This window comes from Alnus glutinosa, chromosome 4 (genome assembly GCF_958979055.1).
Source record: "Alnus glutinosa chromosome 4, dhAlnGlut1.1, whole genome shotgun sequence".
In the NCBI taxonomy this organism is placed as follows: Eukaryota; Viridiplantae; Streptophyta; class Magnoliopsida; order Fagales; family Betulaceae; genus Alnus; species Alnus glutinosa.
In genome coordinates, this window is record NC_084889.1 from 4,300,737 (window position 1) to 4,323,702 (window position 22,966).

At 37.2% G+C, this 22,966-nt stretch overlaps 3 protein-coding genes across 5 annotated transcripts; 1 reads left to right on the forward strand and 2 right to left on the reverse strand.

The window, feature by feature from the left end:
- Positions 1–611: 611 nt before the first annotated feature.
- Positions 612–2,507, reverse strand: LOC133867401 (BTB/POZ domain-containing protein At4g08455). The gene is made up of 2 exons (XM_062304152.1): positions 2,100–2,507; positions 612–1,236 (listed from the first exon to the last, which is right to left on the reverse strand). Exons 1-2 carry the CDS (start codon positions 2,454–2,456, stop codon positions 769–771), a joined length of 825 nt encoding a protein of 274 aa, XP_062160136.1. The 5' UTR covers positions 2,457–2,507; the 3' UTR covers positions 612–768.
- Positions 2,508–4,705: 2,198 nt separating this feature from the next.
- On the forward strand, positions 4,706–12,787 carry LOC133866395 (PHD finger protein EHD3). Of its 3 annotated transcripts, none has more exons than XM_062302904.1 (8): positions 4,706–4,901; positions 5,346–5,646; positions 7,895–8,113; positions 8,204–8,530; positions 10,105–10,194; positions 10,357–10,401; positions 11,427–12,355; positions 12,493–12,787. In XM_062302904.1, exons 2-7 carry the CDS (start codon positions 5,404–5,406, stop codon positions 12,348–12,350), a joined length of 1,848 nt encoding a protein of 615 aa, XP_062158888.1. In that variant the 5' UTR covers positions 4,706–4,901; positions 5,346–5,403; the 3' UTR covers positions 12,351–12,355; positions 12,493–12,787. The 3 variants fall into 3 exon arrangements, 2 of the variants coding, with proteins under 2 accessions (XP_062158888.1, XP_062158887.1); XR_009899870.1 differs by having other exon boundaries at positions 4,707–4,901; positions 11,427–12,401; XM_062302903.1 differs by having other exon boundaries at positions 4,708–4,901; positions 11,427–12,787.
- Positions 12,788–14,089: 1,302 nt separating this feature from the next.
- Positions 14,090–20,092, reverse strand: LOC133866551 (uncharacterized). Its single transcript, XM_062303110.1, has 5 exons — positions 19,772–20,092; positions 16,426–16,564; positions 16,032–16,063; positions 14,977–15,063; positions 14,090–14,566 (listed from the first exon to the last, which is right to left on the reverse strand). The coding sequence occupies exons 1-5, from the start codon at positions 20,012–20,014 to the stop codon at positions 14,447–14,449; spliced, it is 621 nt and encodes a 206-aa protein (XP_062159094.1). The 5' UTR covers positions 20,015–20,092; the 3' UTR covers positions 14,090–14,446.
- Positions 20,093–22,966: the final 2,874 nt, after the last annotated feature.

The following is a 22,966-nucleotide window of genomic DNA, read 5'->3' on the forward strand; positions in this document are numbered from 1 at the left end:
CTCCAAATATTGTTCTGCCACAAATGCTTTGTTAAAATTAGCAAAATCTCCAAACCCCATACTTTCAACTTTTCTTTTTGGGGCCAATTTATTCCAGCTGACCCAATGAATTCTCCCCCCCCCCCCCCCCCCCCCCCCCACCAACACCAAAACTTTCCAGTAACAGTTCAATTCATCAAACAGGTTATGCTAGAATTTGAATTCAGCCGTTGTATAGGATGGGAGGGCCTGAACAACTGATTTAATTAGTTAGGCCCTCTCAACCTACTTGGGAAGTAAGCAGGATTTCCGTCCCTGAATATTTTTGAATTACCATGATCTTTGTTTGACCTCCCACGAGGAGTAGAAAGGTTTCAAATAATTGCAGAAGACCCTACGTGAAAAACACAAGCTGACTTTCACACATTATGTATCATTCATAGGTGAGATGTACAAAAAGTCAATACATTTTGCCCTGGTCAGAGTCACATTTGTATCGATGATTGATCATGATTCACAAAGGACTAATGACAAGACGAGGTTTGGGGCAGAACAACTCTTTCAACAGTCACTAAGATAAAATGGCGAAAAAGAAAAAAAGCGTGAACAAAAAAAAAAAAGCAAAACAGACGCATTCAAATTTAGTTGCCATAAACACCATTTAGAAAGCTTTCCAACCGAACAAAATGATTCAAGCCTACTAGGATAAAAAAAATTAAAAAACAAAAGGTTCATCTACACAAGATTATATTAGATAAGAACAGCAACCCAAGAAAGCCCTGTATTTGTCTATGGCTTCACCGAAGAGTCCTTGTGTGCAGCAGTATTAACCTGTTTGGAGAGATAAGCTTCATAGATTTCCACTACCAGCCGAGGATCCTTCTCCACGAGCTCCACATACTCCTCCCGTTTAGTAAGCTTGTCCATGTTGTCTGTGATCGTTGACAAAGCTGCATCAAGCACATTCTTCGCATTGTGCTGGTGTGCAAAGGCATAGCTGACGATGGAATTCTCCCAGTTCAGTTTCGACACCAAGAACTTCTCACAATATGACTTGAGATGCTTCACCTGGTATTTTTCAGCCAATACTAAAAGGTCACAAGCCATCTGCTCATCAAGGCAAGCTTCAGCGGTGTACAAGTAGTTGACAAAGGCACGGAGGGCATCATATGATACATCACCAATCTTTATTGTGCCACTCCGACTTTCTTCCATCTCATTTTCAAGCATCGCTTTGAACACTGGGGAACGGCTTACCTGATCATAGAATCAAATGTATAAAAGAAGTTTAAGTATTTGAAATACAACTTTCCAATGATATTCAATATCCCACTAGGAATAGCAGAGCTCACAGTCCATATCTAATATAATGACTTTACACAGGCAACTTTATATCCAACTATACATCGTTTGGTCAGTAGTGATGCATGTTCTGTCAGGTTTCACATCCACAAAATACAAAACCATAGTATGCATAGCTACACTAGTAAATATGTTAGGCATGTTTGCTATTGTTTTAGTGAAATAAATAAAACATGAGTCAAGGGTAGATAGTAGAGCAGCCAGGTAGTATACATTGTTTAATCAGAAAATGATCAATCATCGAAGACAAAATTGAGATCTTCAAAGCTGACAGAATATATATGATCTATATGATGACCTACATGATCACATACATAGGTCCACTCAACCCACAAACCAAAAGTTGAAATAAAAACTCAAATGGGTGTTCCATGGCGCATTCATATCAATTAAATGCCAAAAAAAAAAAAAAAAAAAAAACACTACTTTCTCGAAGCCACTGAAATGGTGGAAATGGGTTACTGACCACAAAATTGAGATCTTCAAAACTGCTTCTCAACTTCATGATTAATCAAAGTTCACATTCACAGCACACCCACAACAAAACCCTGATGTAGCCCATTGAATAACTGAATTCGGTAATTAAAGCTGATTGCTTTACAGATCAACTACATGATCACATACATAGGTCCACTCAACCCACAAACCAGAAATAAAAACTCAAATGGGTGTTCCATGGCACATTCATATCAATCAAATGCCAAAAAAAAAAAAAAAATTGCCCGAAGCCACTGAAATGGTGGAAATGGGTTACTGACCAGAAGGGCCTTATGGGCCGGGACGGGGACGGGGGGCCCGGCAGATGGTTCATCGGAGAAGGCGACGAGAACGACGTCGGTGAAGCAGGGCCCACAGGTTCGGTGGTTGTGGTGGTCGAGAGGAGACCAAAACCTGAGAAAAGCGACCTTCGCCTTCAAGTCCTCGATCTCCCTCTTCAGCTCCTCCTCCGTCTCGTTCGCCTCCTCGTAGCACTCCTTGCACGTGCCCGCGTCATCTGCGTCGTACTCATCCTGGCACGACACGCACCGCATCGTCTCCGGCTCAGACTCGCTCTCAATTTCGTGTGTCGCCGCTGCGCACCGGCCCCGTTGCATAGTTGGGAATGGCCGAGCCATTTACTTGAGATGGTGAAAGCTGCCGGGGTGTCACTTTTGGAAAAAGAGCTTTCTTTTTTTAATTTATAGTGGATGGTTTGCAAGTTTGATTTTTATTTCTCTTTTGGTATTAGAGTATTTTTTTTTCTTCCTATAATTATTTGTTAATAAATTAATTAACGATGTTTTAAAAATAATAAATATTAAGATAGTCCAATAGAATCACTTAATTAAAAAATAATAATAAATTTGATCCTAAGCATAAAACCAATCAACCCTTTTTCACAACTTTTGTATTCTAATTAGGAAATCAATGACCAAAACCTTGTGAAATAATGTTGCAAACTTAAAATTAGTTTTTAAGTATAATTATTTTTCAAATCCGGGTACCATATAACTCATGTCATTACTGCTGATAAGCTAATACTTAATCATTTATTTTTATATAAATTAATTTAAATTTGCTTGTTTAAGTGGGTCAAATCAACTTGGTAATGTGATCCCTGTGCATTAAGGTGATAAAGTGAGTTAAGTTAACATAATTTTGGGGTCTCGTCATAAATTACTATTTCTTTTATTGTTAAAATTATTGATCTTTATATTTTCTTCAAGTTTTCATATTTAAAGACAGACTATTTTGATTGACATCATTAAGTGTATTTTGGTTAGTTATCCAAAAATCCGATTGCAAAAGATAAACTAATAAATGATAAATGTATTTTGATGAATCGATTCTTGTCTTAAGGAGTATATATTGTTATATATTGAAGAGGGATACCAAAAAATAAATGCTTGGAGAAATGCATTGAAATACATTAATCGGTCTCTGGATAATTAAGATAAACCGTCAATGCAATATCCAATCATTCTGTCAATATGATTAACCAAAATTTTGAAAGGAAAGAGCTTTTGGAAGGGTAAAGCCTCATGTTTATATTTTGTGCTGTTGAGGAGTGGTGATTTTTTCTACTGCAGAAGCTTGAGATGCCCTTCGTACAAAAGCTGAGGAAGTCAAATGGTGGAAGATGGTTTGGTTCTCATTTGCTATACTTAAGGCATGCCTTCATTTTGTGGCTTGTCAATCAAAATGCTCTCTAACTATTGGAGACAGGTTATTGCAGTGAGGATATGAAGGAAAAACTTCATGTTTATTTTGTAAAGGTTATGTAGAAGGTAGGGATCACATTTTTCTTCCAATGTGGGTTCAGCTAGAGAATTTGGAGGGAGATTTTAAAGAAATGTGATGTGGATAATCCTAAGGCAGTTTGGAAAGAGGTGGTGGAAAGGGAAAGTACTGGGCTTAGAGGCTGTGGTTTACCATATTTGGAAGCATAGGAATGATGTTAGGCATAGTAATAATGTGTTGAAATCGAACGAGCAGATTCTCAAGATTATTAGTTGGGAAATTAGAACTCTACTTATGAGGATTGGAAAGTTCAAGAGGTCTAAAATTAACAAGGAGCTTTGCAGGAGATAGGGCTGCAAGGATAAAATACTTCGTAAGTAGAATTACTTTGTTTTGAACAGAACTTCGATGTCTGGTTTTGCTGTTTGCAAAATTTCGTAAAGTGGTTGGTATAGTTGGTTGTGTTGCTTTTTTAGCAGCGGAGTCCAGACTAATTAGTCTTCATTACATTGTAGTTGCTTTGTTTGGTTTTATAAAGTGAAGCTTATTAAAAAAATAAATAAAAAACTTTGATTATTACCTAGTTTTGCAAGGGATTGTAGAAGGGGATATATTTGTTGCACAACCCAAATACATAATTCTTACACGACTCAAAATATATTGTAGAGACCATGTATAAAGATAAGAATTGGATGAAAGGAGAGAGAGATTAGGGCTTGGGAGAAAAGGAAAATTTGGGAGGGTATTTTTATTTTTTGTTTTTAAAGTGATTGGCATGATATGATTGGATGAATTTGACACATCAACTAATATAAAATAAATAAGTGTAAAAAATTAATATTATTTTTTAAAATATCATTGGATTAAAACAATCATTTAGTTAATATATTAACACTATTAAGCGTTTTATTGTAAAATCTAATCTTGGTGTTTACTTTGCATGAACACCTACTGTCAACTGTCAACTGTCAAGTGCCAAATGCCAACGCACATTCCTCTAGGCCCTCTCTACACTCTAGTCCCTAATCTTTTCCTATGGGGTTCTGATTTTTGACAGCCAGTGAGGAGTGTTTGACTCTCAGACATTGCTCACTGGGAAACCGCCACCTGTCGGTTGCCCCCACCGGCTCCCGCCAACACTTCCGGGTCATCCGCTCCCCCGGACCCGACCCAATGGTCAAATAAAAAAGGTTACTACAAGAAAAAAGACCCGGTGAAAAAAAATTTAAAAATCTTTGGGATTAGGCCAGTGCAAGAGCCACAGCAAAGTCCCAACTCACCCATATCTTGGATTTTAGGGTTTCGATTTATCGTCTTTGAGGCTTCAAAAATTCTCTCAGGTAACTCTATCTGCTCTCTCTAACTCTCTTTGTTAGCCTTAAATGCTCTCTCAAATTTTTAAAAAAATTTCTATAATGCTCTGTTTGGCTGCTGAGAAAATATAGCAAAAGAAAAGCAAAGAAAGTAGAAAAATGGGTAATTTTAAGTGTTGCTGACACTATAAATAAATTATGTCGCTCAAAGGAGTTGAGCCCAAGAATTAAGCTTACTTTCTCTGAATTTGTCGTTTCCGGAGAAACCAAAAGCTACAGAAAGCGTATTAGTTGGAATTGTACGTTCATTTTTTTTTTGTTCTTTTTTTCATTCGTGTTCTTGGCAACCAAACAGTGTTTGAGGTTTTCTCTCAAGCGGGTTTGGTCGTGGTCGTTTTGGCTATTGTTGTTAGTTTTGTGAAGGGGGGGTATTGTGATAACTCACGGAAAATTTTAAATCTTGGATTGTAGGTGTCACTTTGGAACCCTAATTGTTGCGAAATTAGGGTTTTTTTTTGGTACTGAAGGGATGGGTGAGGAAGAGGGAATAAGCAGTGGTGATGGTACAGAAGGTACTGAGCGTTTGAAAAGTGAAGCAGTGAATAACGGGATTGCAATTGGAATTGGCAATGATGGTGCTGAGTGGAGCTCCGGTGGGAGTGAGGGTTTTCAAACTTACAAGAGGCGGAAGTATGTGAGATTGTGTACAAAGAGCAAAGCTCAGGAAGATGGGAGAGTCTTTGTGGAAGCTGCGAGTCAATTAGTGAAACAGGTTTTTGCTCAATCTCTTTTTAATGCAAATTTCTAATATGATTGCAATATGGGTTTGCTCTATTTTCCATATGTAATCCAGTTTGAGCAATCGTAAATGGTTTGAGTTTCAAGACTTAAAGTTTGTGTTGTTGTAACCTGAAGTTGCATCTGAACATGGTAAACTGCTTTTAATTGGAGAAACATTTAGCATTGAAACTATACCTGAAGCAATGGCTGTGATTGTAGATAAAATTTTAGCCATTGACTGTTTGAATCTTAGCATATCAGTTATAGAAAACTAATTAGAAGAGAAAAAAGAGACTATAACTATAACTCTGTAGCTATGGAAGAAGTATTGCAATCAAAATTAGCAACTGTAACCATGAACAATTGGCTCATACCTCTAGCAATGACTTCTGACTAAGCACATAGGATTTTAACTGAGCACATAAAAGTCTAACTTGGGGTTAACATAGAATTTGGTGCATGGTCCCTTGCTACGATTTATGGATAAAAAGGCTGTAATTCGTCATGGCATTGGGTGCTCATTTTGCTGCTTTGGGTCTTTGGTAATTTGCAGATTGTTGAACAACTGACATGAAATAAGTTTAATTTGCTGGGACTAATACAGAAAGGCAATGGTCAATGAGAAAAATGGAGGCATTCTATGTAAAATATGCTCTTATCAATATTTTTGGTGAATTATCATTTCCTGCTATATTTTTTTTTATAAGTAAGAAGATTTCATTAAAAAATGCATAAGACGCCCCTAAGTACACAAGAAGTATACATAGGAACAACCCAGTTAGCCCACATAAAAACCCAAGAAAACCCACAAGGATCTACAAACTCACAACACTCAAAACCCACATGAAACCCAAAAAACATTAGAAGCCTCCAACAAACACCATCAAACACCCAAGATACAAAAGAAGCCCCCCATAATACATGAAAAAAAACCCTATCAAGCACCCAAACCTGCCCTGAAAACCCCCAAAGAAGACACCCAAAACCCGAGCCGAAATACAAAGCAAACCCAAATAACAAAGAAAAAATCCGAGCTACAGAAAAAAAAAAAAAAGAAAAAAAGTTGTAGGTTTGAAGGTTTTTAGCTGGCAACTTGAACATCAAACAATTTTCTCATGATCGGAAATACAAAGTTGTATTCTTGTAGTTTGCTCTCTCTCTCTCTAGTGTTATTCTATAAGTTCCTCATTTCACCTATTTCACCTATAGAACTCTCCCTCTCTAGGACAATTTCTCCACCGCCACTTTTCTCTAGAAGAAACCTTCTTTGACATGCATCTAATAAATCTTTCCTGCTGTCATAAAAGAGATTTCCAGAAAAGTTCTAGTCAGTCTACAATGGAAACCAGTAGGTTTTAATGGAAAGCCATGGGCTACATCGTGGTAAGTCTTGGTGTGGAATGATCCATTCTGATTCTGTAGAATCACTTGTACTGGTCTGTGTGATTTGGCAATGTGGTGATGTATTGGTTTTTACTGGAGCTGTTGTATTATAAATGTTATCAAGATTTGTGTGTGTTTGGTAATCAATGGGTATGAATTCTAGATTGTGTCTCATAGCCAAATCGAGACTTGGGCCAAAAATATCCTTTTTATAGGGGTGCTAAATCTCATGTTGAAGCTGTGCAGTGAGGTTAGCTATTATCTCCTTTAGGGCTGGGGTGATATTTTTGCAATATGAAACTTAAATGTCTGTGCACTATGAATATGAAAACTTTCTAAACACTAGTTTTACATGATTTTGAGGAGTTTCATATGATAGGTTGTAGCAAATGTTCATGTTCTTGCATGGTCATTTTTCTATTGGCTGCTTGATGTTTACATATTCAGAAAATCTGCGCGGTTAGAAATTTCTTTCGCACTTGACAGTACACATTTATACCTTGGTTTACACGAGAATTCTCGATGGTACAGTTGAATATTGGCTGTTATAGAAGGATGTCTGGCTGCATCTATGTGATGAAGGCTAATGGCAAACAATCAGGTCATCCGAAATTGCCTGTGTTGTTTTACTATATCTGACTTTCTCAATGATGTGAAATAAATTCTAGTACTGTTTTCTTTGATTAACATATTATAATTAGAAAAGCCAACCAAGTGATGCTTGTTTCTTTGTGCTTGAGTTTGCATAAAAGATAAATTTCTTCCTTCTCCTTCCTTTGAACTCTCAAGTTTTCTGTTTGTAATGGTGTTTATTGGTCCTTATTACTCTTTACCAAACTATATTTGAAATCTTGCAGACTCCTAAGGAACCTCATGCCACAGTTATGGGCAATAATTCTAGTGAACAAGTCCGTTTACCTACGAATGGTTCAGATGATTGTTCACAGAGGCACTGGAGAAATGTCGTACTGGAGCACATGTATCAGTCACTAAGTGATGATGAAGGTGGTATACAGGGATGCATCCGGGAGGCGCTTGCAATTAATCCCGAAATTGATTGTACGCTGACAATTAAGGTTTATGCTGCAACCAAAGTTGCATGTGTTCAACTGAAATTAGTTATCATTTCTATTTATAATCATTTCCCTTTAATTTTTGTGTTGCAGGAATCTGACCATTGTGATGAAGATAGGCAGAAATCTTCACAAACTGGGTGGATGTCTAATGGATCTCAGAAAGCAGCTAATGGACATACAGGTGTTACATCTAGTGGATTTTTAAATGAATCAGATCATCATACTATTACTGAGAAGTGTCAGCATGCTTTTCTGAATATTTTAATCTCGGACAAGTTCACCTCACTGTGCAAGCTACTGTTTGAGAATTTTGAAGGCATCAAGGCTGACATTTTTGAATTTAGTATCATAAACACAAGGATGAAAGATGGAGCTTATGAACGTTCACCTATCCTTTTCTCTTCAGATATTCAACAGGTAATCTTGAGATGCATCTTTTGGTTAATCTCTTATGTTGTACTTTTTAAAATGGTCTTGCTTAATGAATTGTTGAAAATAATAATTGAATATGTGTAAAATGTCACTGTTTAGATGTTGTAATATTGTGTGTTGTTTGCCCCAACTTTTTATTAATTTTATTATTATTATTTTTTTTTTTTGGGGGGGGGGGGGGGGGGGGGGGTGGTATTGAATTTTTTTTCTATTTTGGAATAGAACTTTCAAAAAAAATCCTTTTCACCCATGTATGAACACATGAATTACTTATTTACCATCTTAGGGGTGCCTTTACAATCCTTTATTCCACTCATATTTCTATTCATGTGAAGTATGATTCTGATCAATGTTTTATGTGCAAAACTCCTGAGTCTAATCTGCTGCCCTTGTGTACCCAAAATAGAAATTTAGAATCATACTTGTCATGATCATATGAGGTTGAAAAGAAACTGGTAATGTCTATCCTATAAAATGTTTTTCTGATCATAATTTTTTTATTTCTCATTTTTGTAATCTTTTTTTTTGTCATCCTCTTGGGTTCATTATCTGTTCTGTCAAATTGGTTTAATGTTTCTACTTTTTCACATTGCAAAATTAATGACATTAACTTATTCATGATAATCTAAATTTTGTTCATTAAAAAATAGAAAGATTAATTTTATACATATTGCATAACCTGATTTTAATCTCCCCCTCCCTACCATTGGGCACACAAAAATAGAAATTCTAGAATAATACTCTTCATGAGAATCTATGAAATTGAAAAACATCTGTTCATGGCTATTTTTAAGTTTTGGTTGTTTTCCTACCTCCCGGGTTCCTTTTGTGTTGTGGGGATTCGTTAGTGCTATACCTTTTTCAGATTGTTGGCCTTAGACCTTAAGAAATCTATTCATTGAATTATTTCTAAAAAAATTGGTTTCGCACACTATTCTTAAAAAAGTAGAGAACTATCCTTCTGGTTGTGATTTCTAGTTAGTAAAATGTCCCTCGTCATGTATAAGTATTTACCAAAAGGAGTTTCAATCAATTAAGAATGTCATTTCCTTTTACTCACAAATTTCTCTGGAGAAAGGCAAGTTGAATTAGAGGAACAAATTAGAAGTAAATTACCCCCTATCCTCTTTGCTATGCTCTTTCTGGTGTTCAATATTAAATTTTGTATCTTAGAGTTTCTTCTTTTGATTTATTTTTGTGTGTGGGTGTTTGTATACTTGTTATATATGTTGCATCCTTTCCCTTCAGTTTCATTTATTTATTTTTTGAAGTTTGAGATTTACTATCTTATCTTCATTTGTTGAAGATTTGTTGCAACATGAGTAAGCAATACACACACAACTCACGTGCTAAATGAAATAATATCTTCCTGGATGTGTTGTGTTGTATTGATTTTTCATGTGTCTCATTGCAAGGATCAATATTATATTCATGTAGAAGCTTCTGTGCTGCTTATGCAATGTTTAGTTTCTAGCCTAAGGACATATGCTTGTTCGAAAAAGGTGATTCAGTTTCTTTTTGTCTTTGGATATGCCTTAAATCTGAATAAATGTGTCTAGGTATGGAGAAAGCTTCAAGGTATTGGTACTGAAATTGTTTCTCTTGCAAAGAGCCTTTCAGACATGTCAAGGACTTCCTGTCATGAACATGTGAGACCAACTTGCAAATCTCCCTATGCCACTCCAACTGCCTTACATTTATTTATAGTAGATTATTTGTTTACTTAGTAGTATTTATTTTTTTCACTTTATGCTTTATGTTATGGATTGTTTCTACCCTTTTATCTGAAGTCAGTTTTTTTTTACTCCAAGGTGGGAGGATTGGTACACAGCACCTGTGAAGATGGAAAACATGAGGTAAGCAGGGGTTTCGTGATTATATTGTAGCACTATTACTTGCTTTACCAGCATCAGCATTATTATCAACCAGATCTATGAATTTAGATGGATGTTTAACATACTATTCTAGATAGTTTTGGCTGCATTTGGTTCTTTGAAGAAGATAAACTCAGGAAATGTTTTTGAAAATCTCCCTTCTCTGTCATGTTTGTGCCACTATTACAGTGAAGTGATGTGTTCTATAGAGCTGATTGCAAGCACATAGCATCTCTATTCTCCTAAGCAATTTCCTGCCAAAAAAAAGAAAAGAAGGAAGTTTTTTCCCTCCCTTTCCCTTTTGCTTACAAGGTGTCCCTTGCATTTGAGCTCACAACTAACTCCCAGGCACATATGGGTCCCTGTCCTGGATGCACGATACAATATAAAAGTGTTGACCAGAGGGTTAGCAGTAGGATTCGATCGAAGGCAGTACTTTCTGAGATGTTTTAACTTCCAGCCTTGAGAGTCTTTATGCCCAGAGCCTTGAGGGTTTTCTTCATCTTGGGGGGTCAAATAATTTCTTCAACTAAGGTCTCATATTTCTTCTGCTTTAAACATGTGAGCTGTGCAATGGTTTTTGTTGTTATTGTTATCTGTAAGACTGGATAGCTGATTGGCCCCAAGATTCTGCTGGTAGTTTTGATGGGGATCAGGCATGGTAGAAACCTTCTGTTCCTCTTTTCATTTTTTTTTTTCTTTCTCGTCTCCTTTTCCCTCCTATGATTTTAGCTTGTCTCTGTAAATCTCTCAATTTTGGTTATAAATCCTGTCTATTCTTCTCTTCTCTTGGAGTTATATCCAAATTTCAATATCATATAGACTGTTAAAGAAATGGTTTTCTGCATAATGTTGTAATAGGATATCGAGTTACTTGATAATAGGAGAATTCTGAAATCATATAATTCCTGTGTACCAAATTCATTTTAGATAGTAAGGTTAGGATTTTGCTTTAGAAATTAAGCTGGTTTTGAGGACTATTTTAAGTTATTTTCACTGCAAAACAGTTTTTTCCCCGGGAATCTGATTCTCACACTAAACCGGAGCAAACAGAAGATTGTGGTATGTACAAAGTTTGCACTTGCAAGCGATGTGGAGGCAAGGCAGATGGAAAGGATTGTTTAGTATGCGATTCATGTGAGGAGATGTACCACGTCTCCTGCATTGAGCCTGCTGTGAAAGAGATTCCCCCCAAAAGCTGGTACTGTGCCAGTTGCACTGCAAGTGGAATTGGATCACCCCATGAAAATTGTATAGCGTGTGAGAGGCTGAATGCCCCCAAGACTCTAAGCAATGGAGGTGATGATGATATTTCTCCTCCAAATGAAGAAACTCCTATTGAATTGGAAGAGATCTTAAATTGTAGTGCAGATGAAGGGCTTGAACAATCAAGAGGCAGCAAAAACGTTTACCTTTGTAAAATTTGTGGAAGTGAGGTAGAAGATACTGAAAAGTTCAAGATTTGTAGCCACTCTTTTTGCCCAAATAAATACTACCATGCGAGGTGCCTGACAACTAAGCAATTAAAATCATATGCTACCCGTTGGTACTGCCCTTCTTGTCTGTGCAGAGTTTGCCTCACTGATCAAGATGATCATAAGATTGTTCTATGTGATGGCTGTGATCATGCATACCACATCTATTGCATGAAACCACCACTCTCATCGATTCCAAGAGGCAAATGGTTTTGCAGAAAATGTAATGCAGGGATCCAGGCAATTCGCAGGGCAAAAAGAGCATATGAGACTTCAGAAAATAAACAGAAAAAGAAAGGCGGAGGTAGTTTAAAGGCATTTGAAAGTCTTCAAAAGAAATGGAATGATAAAGGCGACGAGGGATCTGAAAAAGGTGGAGGCATGGACATGCTTTTAACTGCAGCCAAGACATTAAACTATGAAGAGAATTTGGCTGCTATTCAAATGGGGTTATAAAATGCGTGAGAGTTTCTGGCTACAACATTTGAAACTAATGGTTTTTTTCAAGTACTGATTTCGATTTTGTACCTCTTATCTCCCTATGCCAAGAATTTTATTTTTTTTCCTGAACTGTTTTAAATGACTGATGTTTTGGTAGGTTGTAAACTGTTAACACTTGCTGACTTTTGGATACATAAGAATCTGAAGGCTGTTTGTCGCTGGTCAGCAGCACCAGAACTATGTCTTGTCCCTGCTTAAAGTGAACAGAAACTAAAGCGCCAGTTGGGAAGAAGTTATTGTTTTGAGAGCCTCTATTGAATTTGCTGCTCTGTACTTGGTACATATTATTGAGGGGATATCGGAAGCTAATATTTCTCATTTTTGTTGTAAAATGTTTTGTCCAAACAACAGTTCATGATAATTGAAGCAAAGGATACTGTTCTTTTGTTATACTTCCATCGTCTGTTTTTTCAATCTTCAGCATGCATTTTGAACTCGGATCATTAGTTTTTTTTTTCTTTTCTTGGACAACGCAAATATATTTGTACCAAAAGTGTTGTGTTCTTGAGAGACCCGTGAACAGCAATGTACATTTGAATTGTTCAAGACTGAAATGAAAGAAAATGAGGATTTTTTTTAAAAAAATAAATAAATAAATTATTTGGTGGTATGTTTCAAAAGAAATGATTACTTAAAGAGTAGTTTATCATTGTACTCCCTCATCGATCTCTGAAGTACATAAATATGCATTAAAACTTAGAAAAAATTTCTCCTTTACATGTACATCTCATTTCTCACGGACATATCGGCTCCTTACCAATAATTCAAAGGAAGGAATGCAGCATTTCCTTTGGAGAATCATTATGTTTCATTCCAAATATATAAGCAAAACGCAAGTTGATGTCTCTTTCCACACTAAAAATGAAAGCCACAGCAAATTTGATCAAAAACGTTTTTAAAATTTTATTTTAGATGAATTAATAATATAAAAAGGTGTAATGTGATATGTGAATTACCTATAAAATAACTGTATTTTTAAATTTAATTAAATATATTAAGTTTATTTTTAAGAAAATTTCATAATAATTTCATGAGTTTTCACGTGATTTCAATCTAACCGGGTTTTTAAAATCGTATTTTAACTCTTTAGGTTTTGTGTTTTCATTTTACTCATTTTGTTCAAGACTAATTAAATGGCATTAACCTCTTTAATACAACATAAGCAATTTTCCTACGTCCTATACTACATGTTAGAAAACCAAAATGGGCAATGATTCACCCCTCTGGTAAAGGGGTAGATCACCGTCCACCTCCAGTGCAAGGAGAAAGACCTTATACTTCCTCTTTTCGCTCCACTACAATCCGATGAAATGAAAACCCCTTCCCTCTCACCAGAGAGAGGGAGTAGAGGCTCCCGTAGAGGGGAGTTTAGCTGGGGAGAGGACTCCACACCCGCAACTTCCTCTCTCATCACCCTTTCACGTTAAACGTTAAACCACATATACTAAAAAAGTAATTGACTCCAAAAATTAAATGTTTAAAGCCTTGAAATCGATCTCCTCAGGCTGTCAACAGGTAGTCCCAAAGTATCTCACGATGAGCGAAGTGTGCTATGCATACCTTTTTCATATCCATAACAACATGTGCATTTCTTGGAAGATTGTTCATGAATAAGGTTTGTAGTGATTGAAACTTTGATTCATGACATTTTTCCAAATATAAATAAAAGTGAAAATAAAATCTAAGACTAGGAAGATTCTGAATTTCTCCAGAAAATGGGAAACCCTTCTAGCACATCAACCTTCATATATATAGAGAGAGTGAGTGATAGTCTGTGTTAGTTTCAACCCAAGGAACTAGTTTACAAGCTAGGTTTCTCTTTCTCCATGTCTTAACATAAGTTAGCGCATCATCCTTTACAAGAACAATGTGTCAGTTGAAGGAATGAGCTTGTCCTGGCTATCCTTAGCCTTCATCTTCCCTGGTAGATGAACAGGGCAAAGTATTTCTTCATCTCAAACACAAGGGTTTGATCACTCTCGTGAATAAATAGAAACTTGGTTCTTGTGCAACCCTGTACAGCCCAGTCAACTAAATAATCTGGTTTCCTATCATTCACCAACCACATAGCGATTTTGAGTACTACTCAAGCCTGCTGAATGAAGCTGCTTTCGCCTCTTTACAAGATGTAACGCAGTCTGCTTATCCTGTTGTGCCTCCCCATAACCAGGCTGCATGTACAGGTAAACATTAATACTGAAGCATACAAAAGAAGCATATCTTACTCTAGCAAAGCACCTCACCAGGGCTACTATGATCACACCAATAAATGTTTGGAAACGGGGACACCCTTCTTGATTCTACCCCTTTCAAAACCAAGATATTTTACTAAGCAAGTGCAGATGGACATTTTCCATCTTTTAAGGTCCTTGTCAATAACCATGACTTCCTTTTAGGCTTTTACTCCCTAGCAACATCTAAATTAATCCAAAAATTATTTCAAATATATGTAATCATGTTGATATAAAGCCAGTCACTCCTGGTTCATGTATCATACTCCAGAACCAGAGGCCAATATTTTGCGTCAATAGCTTAGACACAAAATGTGATCCCAAAAACAAAAGGAAACTTCAGAAACTACCTTGATTGCTGATGCCTTATCAAAGCTTTCAATAGCACTATCAGGCTCCCCAAAGTTCAACTGTGCTCTGCCAAGAGTGATCCATGCCTGGAAAGATCCGATTTTAGTAAGAAACAATTAATCAGTTTCTACTCTTCCATTTATGAACTGGGTTCTTAACGTTCATTAGAATTGTTCCGTAAACAGTGAGAAAATGATAAAGGCTAAATGATCATCTTATACAGCATCATATAAGCTTTACATAAATTTCAATATACCATTCAATAGATATGAGAGCTAACAATCTTTTTCAGTGGCAGAACAAATTAAATTTTTATCTAGAAATATGGTAACTTTTACTCCATTATCCAAAATATGTAGTTGAACATTTCTGGCTATCATATAAGCTTTGAATAAAATAGTTATAAGGGATGAGATATTTGCATAAATTCATTCAACTCAACAAGCCATGAATCCAACTACTTAGGGTTGGTAATAGTATACACATTGGAAGCCTGAAAGCAATCTGAAAGGAGTTTTAAGTAATCGACTTTTACGTGAAGCACTATAAAATTCTAAATCCAAAATAGAATTAGTTCCCAATGTTTTTCCTTTGATGCCTACAGGTTTGACAAATAAAGAAGTTTATTAAGTATGATTAATCAATTTGGGAACGGGAAAAAAGCAATAAACTTTGATAAGGAGTTCTATCGATAATGTGCGGAGCAAATGTACCTCGAGATAAGGATGACCTAATTTAATGTGTCTAAATGGCTTTCAATAATTCACTAGTTTCATGGAAATTTGATGGAAATATTTATTTTCCATCAATGTATTATCAATTATAAACTGTAGATTCACGCATACAAGCTTAGTTGGAAATGTATGTGAACTTAGCGTAAAAAATGCTAAAGTATTCAGAGGCTTGGCATCAGTAAGATATTTAGTAGGCAAACTAGTGAAAAGGATTTTTTTAGTTATTCTCTAAGGCGAATGAGGCACTGTAGCTTAAGATTTGCAAACAAATTCTACATGTGCAGCAACAACAACACTGGAAGCATAAAGGTTTTACATACCTCAGCCCATGATGGCTCCAATTCAGTAGCTCCTGCAAAATATAATTATTATTTTTTAATTAAGTCTACGGAGGCGCTTATTAGTTAATCAGGAAATTGCATCAAACTATAAACGTACAGGTCCAAACCCCCCCCCCCCCCCAATGAACAAAACAGTGATTGAAAAAGACTTACATAAGCATGGAAAGTAAGGACACATTCGCAACCAAATGCGTACCACAAATTGCAGAAAAGTAAAAGATATATTTCAAAATTTTAGACCCTATGAGGAAGTTTCAAACAAAAACCAGTTCCAAGATGGGATAAGGGAAAACAGTGCTCTCATGCATTATGAATGCATAGGAAAATTTATTTGGAAAATAAAAATAAAAATAGAACAAGAACTGGGCCTCACGAGTGGCAGCCTTCAAAGCATTCCATGAATCTCCAATTTCAAGTAAAACTTGTGCCTTTTGTTCATGTAATACTGCACTTTCTGGCATCAAAGTAAGAGCAGCCTCCCATTTTCCCAATGCTTCCCGGTATTTTCCGTCCTTCAAAAGAGAAAAAGGATAAGCATAACAATGAAACCATCAAATCATGTAGTAGAACACAAATAAACAACAATAGATGAACAAAACTACAACCTTCTAGTACTAATGTAAACTATAGCAAAGAAAGCAATTCATTGGAATTTTTAATATTTCACTGGGATGTCATTCCAAATAGAACAAAAGATTAGCAGCTGAGGTGCTTTGCACCTAAGAGTTAATGACTAATCCACCACACACACACACATATTTTAATGACGAGGAACCCCTCCAAAGCAGAGCCACTTTGTGTACAAAGGATTAGCAGCTGAGGTGCTTTGCACCTAAGGGGTAATGACTAATCCACCACACACACACACACACACACACATATTTTAATGACGAGGAACCCCTCCAAAGCAGAGCCACTTCGTGTACCCACCCCTCCAAAGATATACACACACACACACACACACACATATTTTAATGACGAGGAACTCCTCCAAAGCAAAGCCACTTCATGTACCTACTCCTCCAAAGATACACACACACACACACACACACACATATATTTAAATGACGATGAACCCCTCCAAAGCAAAGCCACTTCGTGTACCCACCCCTCCAAAGATACACACACACACATATATATATTTTAATGACGAGGAACCCCTCCAAAGTAGAGCCACTTCGTGTACCCACCCCTGTCGAATAAACCTTGGATCCGTACAAAGCGTCCCCTCCACATGGATCAGGTAATACTATGGCTTCTCCGGCGGATTGACCCCAAGAAATTGTTTGGGGCCAAGAAGATTCAAACCTTAGACCTGATGGGAATGCCACCAAGACCAATGCTCTTATCACTTAAGCCAACCCCTTAGGGTTTAACTTCAATATAGCAAGTCCACTCTCAAAGAAATGAACTTCAACCTAAGTCAAACTTCCCCAACTTGGCAAACTCAAATCAATCTCTCGATTGTGAACTTCTGTATAACGTGGAGTCCTAGCCAAAAGACATGCTTATCCCACCAATTTAAAGTTAGGTACATGAAATCTTATTTTACCGCATTACCCTATCGAGAGAATTTTTTTTATGTTAGATCATCACCAACCTCTCTGATTACTGCCAAACAAGGCCGAGTAAAGGGTACGGACGTGGAATGAACTTTTAGGGAAAAAAAAAAACTAATTATTTTCTTTAATCAAATCTGAGGGGCATGAAATAAGAGGATCAACTTCTAGCATCTAGCATGCCATGTAGTTACCATATGAAGATCTTATATTTAAAACTTTAAAACATGTTTTCAAACAAAGACATACAAAAACATGCTGAAAGGAAGATAAGTAGAAAATTCTACTTTGACTCCAAGGATGCAAGACAAAAGTAGAAGGTCCCTTGAAGTAAACTGGATAAACCATCTTATTCCAACTTCAGTGACAGTTTCACTTTTTTCTTTTACAAGCATGTAATTTCATTGAAAAACAAACGAGGAAGAAGTAAGTACAAAGGTTGTGTACTAATGTATCCCCTCATTGCAAGCACTAACGTAGGAAATCCAGAAAGTCCAAAGAGGATGATTGATTGGCATCCATTTGCATCCAAACAAACAATACTGTTAAAAACTCATGCTTAAACCTATAGACGGTATTAAGTTGATAGGAAATAATGAATTTAATCATTTAATTAATATTCTAACGTTATCCCTCACATGTAGGCTCAAACTCTTCCTCAACAAGTGAAGCTTAATATGTTAAATATTTAACTGAAACAAGAAGTGAATTATGATGTTAGAACTTAGGACTACTGCTAAGATATTATGTTAAATCAACACTTAACCCAAAAACTTAAACTAATAAGAAAATGATGGATTTAATAATTTAATTAATAGTCTAACAAACACAAAGTTCAACCCTTTAAGACAATGGGCAATTTAATGTTTTTATTCTCCTTTTATTTTTTGGTGCTTCCAGTGAAGATGGAACGGCTTTGCATTTTGAAGGGAAATTGGTCTAAGCTGCTCCATAAAAAGTCATCTCTCCTTTCTCGAGTTCTGGGGAAAAATTTGAAAAGTTTATTACTTGGATTAGTGGGAAACGGGTTATGACTTACAATTCAGAGGCTGGTTGAGACCAGGAGATGGAAAACTCCAGATTTAGCTTATTAGGGTCATCACTTTGAGGTTAACTGAGGATGTTCCCTTGTTCTTAATTCAATTTTTAAGGTAAGTGAATGACTTGCTGAGCATGATTCGGAGTTTGGGTCTAGACAAAATCTTTGTCAATTCAGAAGTTTTATAATGGCTGCAAAGACACTGAAATCCAAGCTACTGAAATCAGTTTGTATTATGCATCTCATCACTCTTATACACAACGGAAATATATTTTATGAGATTATTTCATTCATTTTTCAATCCATATAAACCAAAGATTAGTTGAACTATGTCTAGAAATCACCGACAATCAGTCCTTATCAGGTGAAAACTTTCTATCATCAAGCAAAGGGTGCCTCTCTGTGTCACCCATCTTGATCCCTTCAAATAGGGTTAACAAAGTCAACTGCATTAGGTAAGTTTCAAAAAACCAGACATGAGTATTTTGTAGGGAGAACATGAGCAATAAGTATTGCTGGTTTCTATAAAAAGAATTTGCAAAGACAAGAGCATTGGGAAATTTCAAAAGAGTTAAGAGCACTTGAAGTTCTACTGAAAGTTCAAGCAACTAGCACTTCACATTTTGTGGAATTCTAACATAAATATATCTCGTTAAGAGTTTATCCATAGATGATCGAATAACCAATATAAGTTACTGATAACCAAAAAAAAATCAACTATTTATAATGGGTACCACTAAAATGTATTATTCTCTGAATTTGAGAGTGTAATAATCTGCTTACTTTTTTATTCCGGACGTGTTATATTGCTGCATTTGTGATATGATATTGAAAGGCCAAATCTACTTCTCTCCTAGTTGGGTTCACTATCAGTTTCCCAGCAGCAATTTGTATTCATAGGATATATGCCAGTGACGTACCTAAATCATTCCGTCACCGAAAACCCATTTTTATTTTAACTAAATTTTAACCCAGAATGGGGTTTCTCTTTTCTTCTTTTGTTTGTTTAATTTGGGTAACTGGGTTCGCCAAATTGAGAAATAACTACATGTCTAATACTAAGAACTAGAGAAGAAAAAGGACATGCCAATAGAGGAGGGGACCAGAAATCTAGGGGATACCTCAGCGAGCTTATTTCCCTGTGCCTGAAAGGAGTGGGCAAGTTGCTTAGCATCCGATGAGTCAGAGGACTCGAGAGAAGCTGATCCCTCATCGCCGTTCTCCTTCTTGTTGAGCTGCGTGTTGCTGCTACGATTAGCTTCGTCTTCGTGTTGGTCCTGTTGGTTCTCGAAGGGGAGGTTTGGGAACTTTGATATAGCCGAAAGAGAGCGCTTCTTGCTGTTGTTCTTCCATGCCAGTTTCATCTTCGTCTATGTAGCGTGCAATCCTTTGCGTGCTTTCTTTTCTTTGTTCTTTCCCCGACCTTCTATTTCTTCAAGGAAATTCTGGAGGGCATCGTAAATACGTTATTGCAAGGAAAAATCAATTTTTTTTTTTTTTTTTTTTATTATTATTTTTTTTTTTATATAGGTACGTTAAGAAGAAATTACATTAAACTAGGGCTGGGCAACCCATAACGTTAAGGAAAAAACATTAAAACCTATGAATGAAAGTACGCGGAGGCAATGCTTCCGAAGATGTGGGCCTATTGAGCCTTGACACGGATGCCAAGAACCTGGGCCACCAGTAAAGGTGGTAAAGGGTGGTTGCAGAATCCAGAGGATCCAAACACCACTTGGGTAATCATTACAGAGATCACAATAGAATATACAACAGAAAATCCTAAGTAACAAAGAAATACAACAAAAAGCCCAGAAAAAACAAGAAAAAACAATTAACATAATAGTGCAACGGCGGCATGGCCCTTTGACGACGGCGCGTGAACACCACGCGCCGTTGAAAGGTGCCTTAAATTCCACAGGAGGTCGATGGCAGCTGGAGGAGCGCGGAAGAAGCCGAAACACGCCGGTCAGCAGCAGCCACACGTTGGTGCGTGGAGCACACGCGCCCGCGAGTAAGATCTACTCGCAGGTGCGTGATTGGCACGCGCCGGCGCGTGGAGGTCTGCTTGACAGATGGCGGCCGGCAGATCGAAGCGGAGGAAACTCGGAGCACGGTGGTGTGGAACGTGAGATGGTGGAGCTTCCAAAAGTGGATAGATCTGACTTTGAAGAAATCAAATATAAGAACTTGTGGAAGTGATCGGATCCGAGGATGGAGACGATGGATGGGAGCTGCAATCAGACCAGAGGTGGAGGAGAAGCCGGTAGACCCATTGAACCAAGATAAGTCGCCTAGGGCGAAGGATAAAGCCTCCGAAGAGGGGATTAGGGCCTCAGAAGAGGCAAGAAAGGGAGGGGGAAGGAGGAAGAGGGAAAAAAGGGGGAAAGGGGAGGAGGAGGCAGTGAAAATCACTACCTCCCCCTCATCAGCCGGACGTTTTAGGGAGGGAGATTTCAGGAGAGAGAATAGAGAGTTTTCGCAAACAGCAGCCCAGAAAAAATAAGTTAGGAAAAATCAAATTTAATACTGAGTTTACAATTCTAGCAATTAGGTCTAATTTTGAGTAGGTCTCTTTATTCAAAAAATATTGTCCACTTAACTAATAATATGGGTTTCTCTTCAAATCTTGGTCAAGGGGAGGGGACGTTCCCCAATCCCTTACTCTTTGCTTTTTTCGTCTTATTTACTTGTTTTTTGTTTATGATTTTGTTTTCGGCTTGGCATTGAGCCGTGGACTATTGGATTTCTAATTTCTTCCTTCTAGGTGGCTCTCTGCAAATCCAAGAGGTGAAGGTGTTTTCCTTTAATCCTTTTGAGGATTTGGAGTTGGTGGCTTTCGTTCTACGATTGGGATGTTCAAAGTTAGGAGCAAATATCGGTTTTCAGTTTCTAGTGAGGCTCGGACTGGTGCGGGGAGCGTGGAGGATGTAGAGGGGTTTTCTTTCTCGAATCTGCACTTTCTGTGCTGTTTCAGGGGTCGTCGACAACGTTTGAAGATGAATGAATGATGATGGGTTGCACAACTTGGTGTATTTTTTTTCCAAGGTGTCGGCAGTGAAGAAGAAAACTGATGTTTGGGTGCACAATTGGGTTACTTCTATTCCAGCACATGAATAGGCTTATTCTTGAGCAAGTTTTTGTGGGGTTTTATTCCAATATACGGATAAGCTTATTCCAAAACAGGTTTTTTATTTTTTTTTTCATTAGAAGAAGCCTTATACAGATCAAATCTTGCTTTTTTATCTTCTCATAGCGAAACTTATTTGTAAAAGATATGTGCTTTCTGTGTCCTTCTGCTAAGGCAGCTGCCCTCCAAGTCAGGAACTAGTCCTGTACTTTGTTTTTAGAAATCTTTGTACCCCTAATTATAACTTTTGGTCATTTGAGTCTCAGATTATAATGAAGTTATTTCCTTGTTCAAAAAAAAAAAAAACACTAATAATATGTCATGTTCGATCAATCAATTAATATCATGTAGTTTTTGAAATTTGGTTGTACGCAGATATGTAAAAAGTTGTTAATATTTCTCATTCCGTTAATTTCATTAAGGAAAATGATACCAATTCATCTTCTACCTATCTTATTTTCAAATCTTGGGTCTCAAATCTAATGTGGTAAATTTAACACTTAGTTGTATGAATATGGATAAAAGATGATTAAGGAATGAATGTCTAACATGTCCCATTACTTTAAGAAAATGGTAAATTACACCATTGGTCCCTGTGGTTGGCTATAATTGCAAATAACTCCTTGTGGTAACAAAATTAAATGGGGGATCCCTATAGTAAACCATAATAACAAAAAGGTTCCTGAACGCGTTTTCCGTCAGCCATTTTAATAGTTGTCTTTACCTCGCCACGTCAGAACCAATCAGAGGCTGACACGTGTAATTTTTTTAAAAAAAAATATTAACACAAATTTTTGATTTAACACGTCGGTTTTGGGTTGTACACATAAGACACACGTGTCATTTTTTCCACGTCATCTATAGTAACTTTCTACGGTTTTCTCCCCCCCAAACTTAACCCCCCCTCCCCTTATTCCGCCTCCCATCCGCTCTCCCCACTGCTCGACTCGCATCGCCCGACAGTCCCTCTTCCTTCCTCACTAGTCACGCCGGCCACCCACCCACGAGTCACACTGGTCGGTCACCACCCATCTCTTCCTCAAGAGTCATGCCGGTAACTACGTATTTCACCATCTGCTGAGCACAACCGAAATCAAAGGTAAGCAACCCGCCGGTCAACACCCATCTCCTTGACAATCCTTTCAATCGTGTTCGAGCACCGCCGAACTTAGAGGTAAGCGACCTA

Excerpts from the sequence above, each read along its gene's own strand:
- LOC133867401 (XM_062304152.1), bottom strand. The coding sequence starts at position 2,456 with ATGGCTCGGCCATTCCCAACTATGCAACGGGGCCGGTGCGCAGCGGCG. Across the intron at positions 1,237-2,099 it reads CGGCCCATAAGGCCCTTCTG|GTAAGCCGTTCCCCAGTGTT; the intron begins GTCAGTAACCCA and ends TTCTATGATCAG.
- LOC133866395 (XM_062302904.1), top strand. The coding sequence starts at position 5,404 with ATGGGTGAGGAAGAGGGAATAAGCAGTGGTGATGGTACAGAAGGTACT. Across the intron at positions 5,647-7,894 it reads CGAGTCAATTAGTGAAACAG|ACTCCTAAGGAACCTCATGC; the intron begins GTTTTTGCTCAA and ends GAAATCTTGCAG. Across the intron at positions 10,195-10,356 it reads GGACTTCCTGTCATGAACAT|GTGGGAGGATTGGTACACAG; the intron begins GTGAGACCAACT and ends TTTTACTCCAAG.
- LOC133866551 (XM_062303110.1), bottom strand. The coding sequence starts at position 20,014 with ATGAAACTGGCATGGAAGAACAACAGCAAGAAGCGCTCTCTTTCGGCT. Across the intron at positions 16,064-16,425 it reads TGCTTTGAAGGCTGCCACTC|GAGCTACTGAATTGGAGCCA; the intron begins GTGAGGCCCAGT and ends TATATTTTGCAG. Across the intron at positions 15,064-16,031 it reads TGGAGCCATCATGGGCTGAG|GCATGGATCACTCTTGGCAG; the intron begins GTATGTAAAACC and ends GGATCTTTCCAG.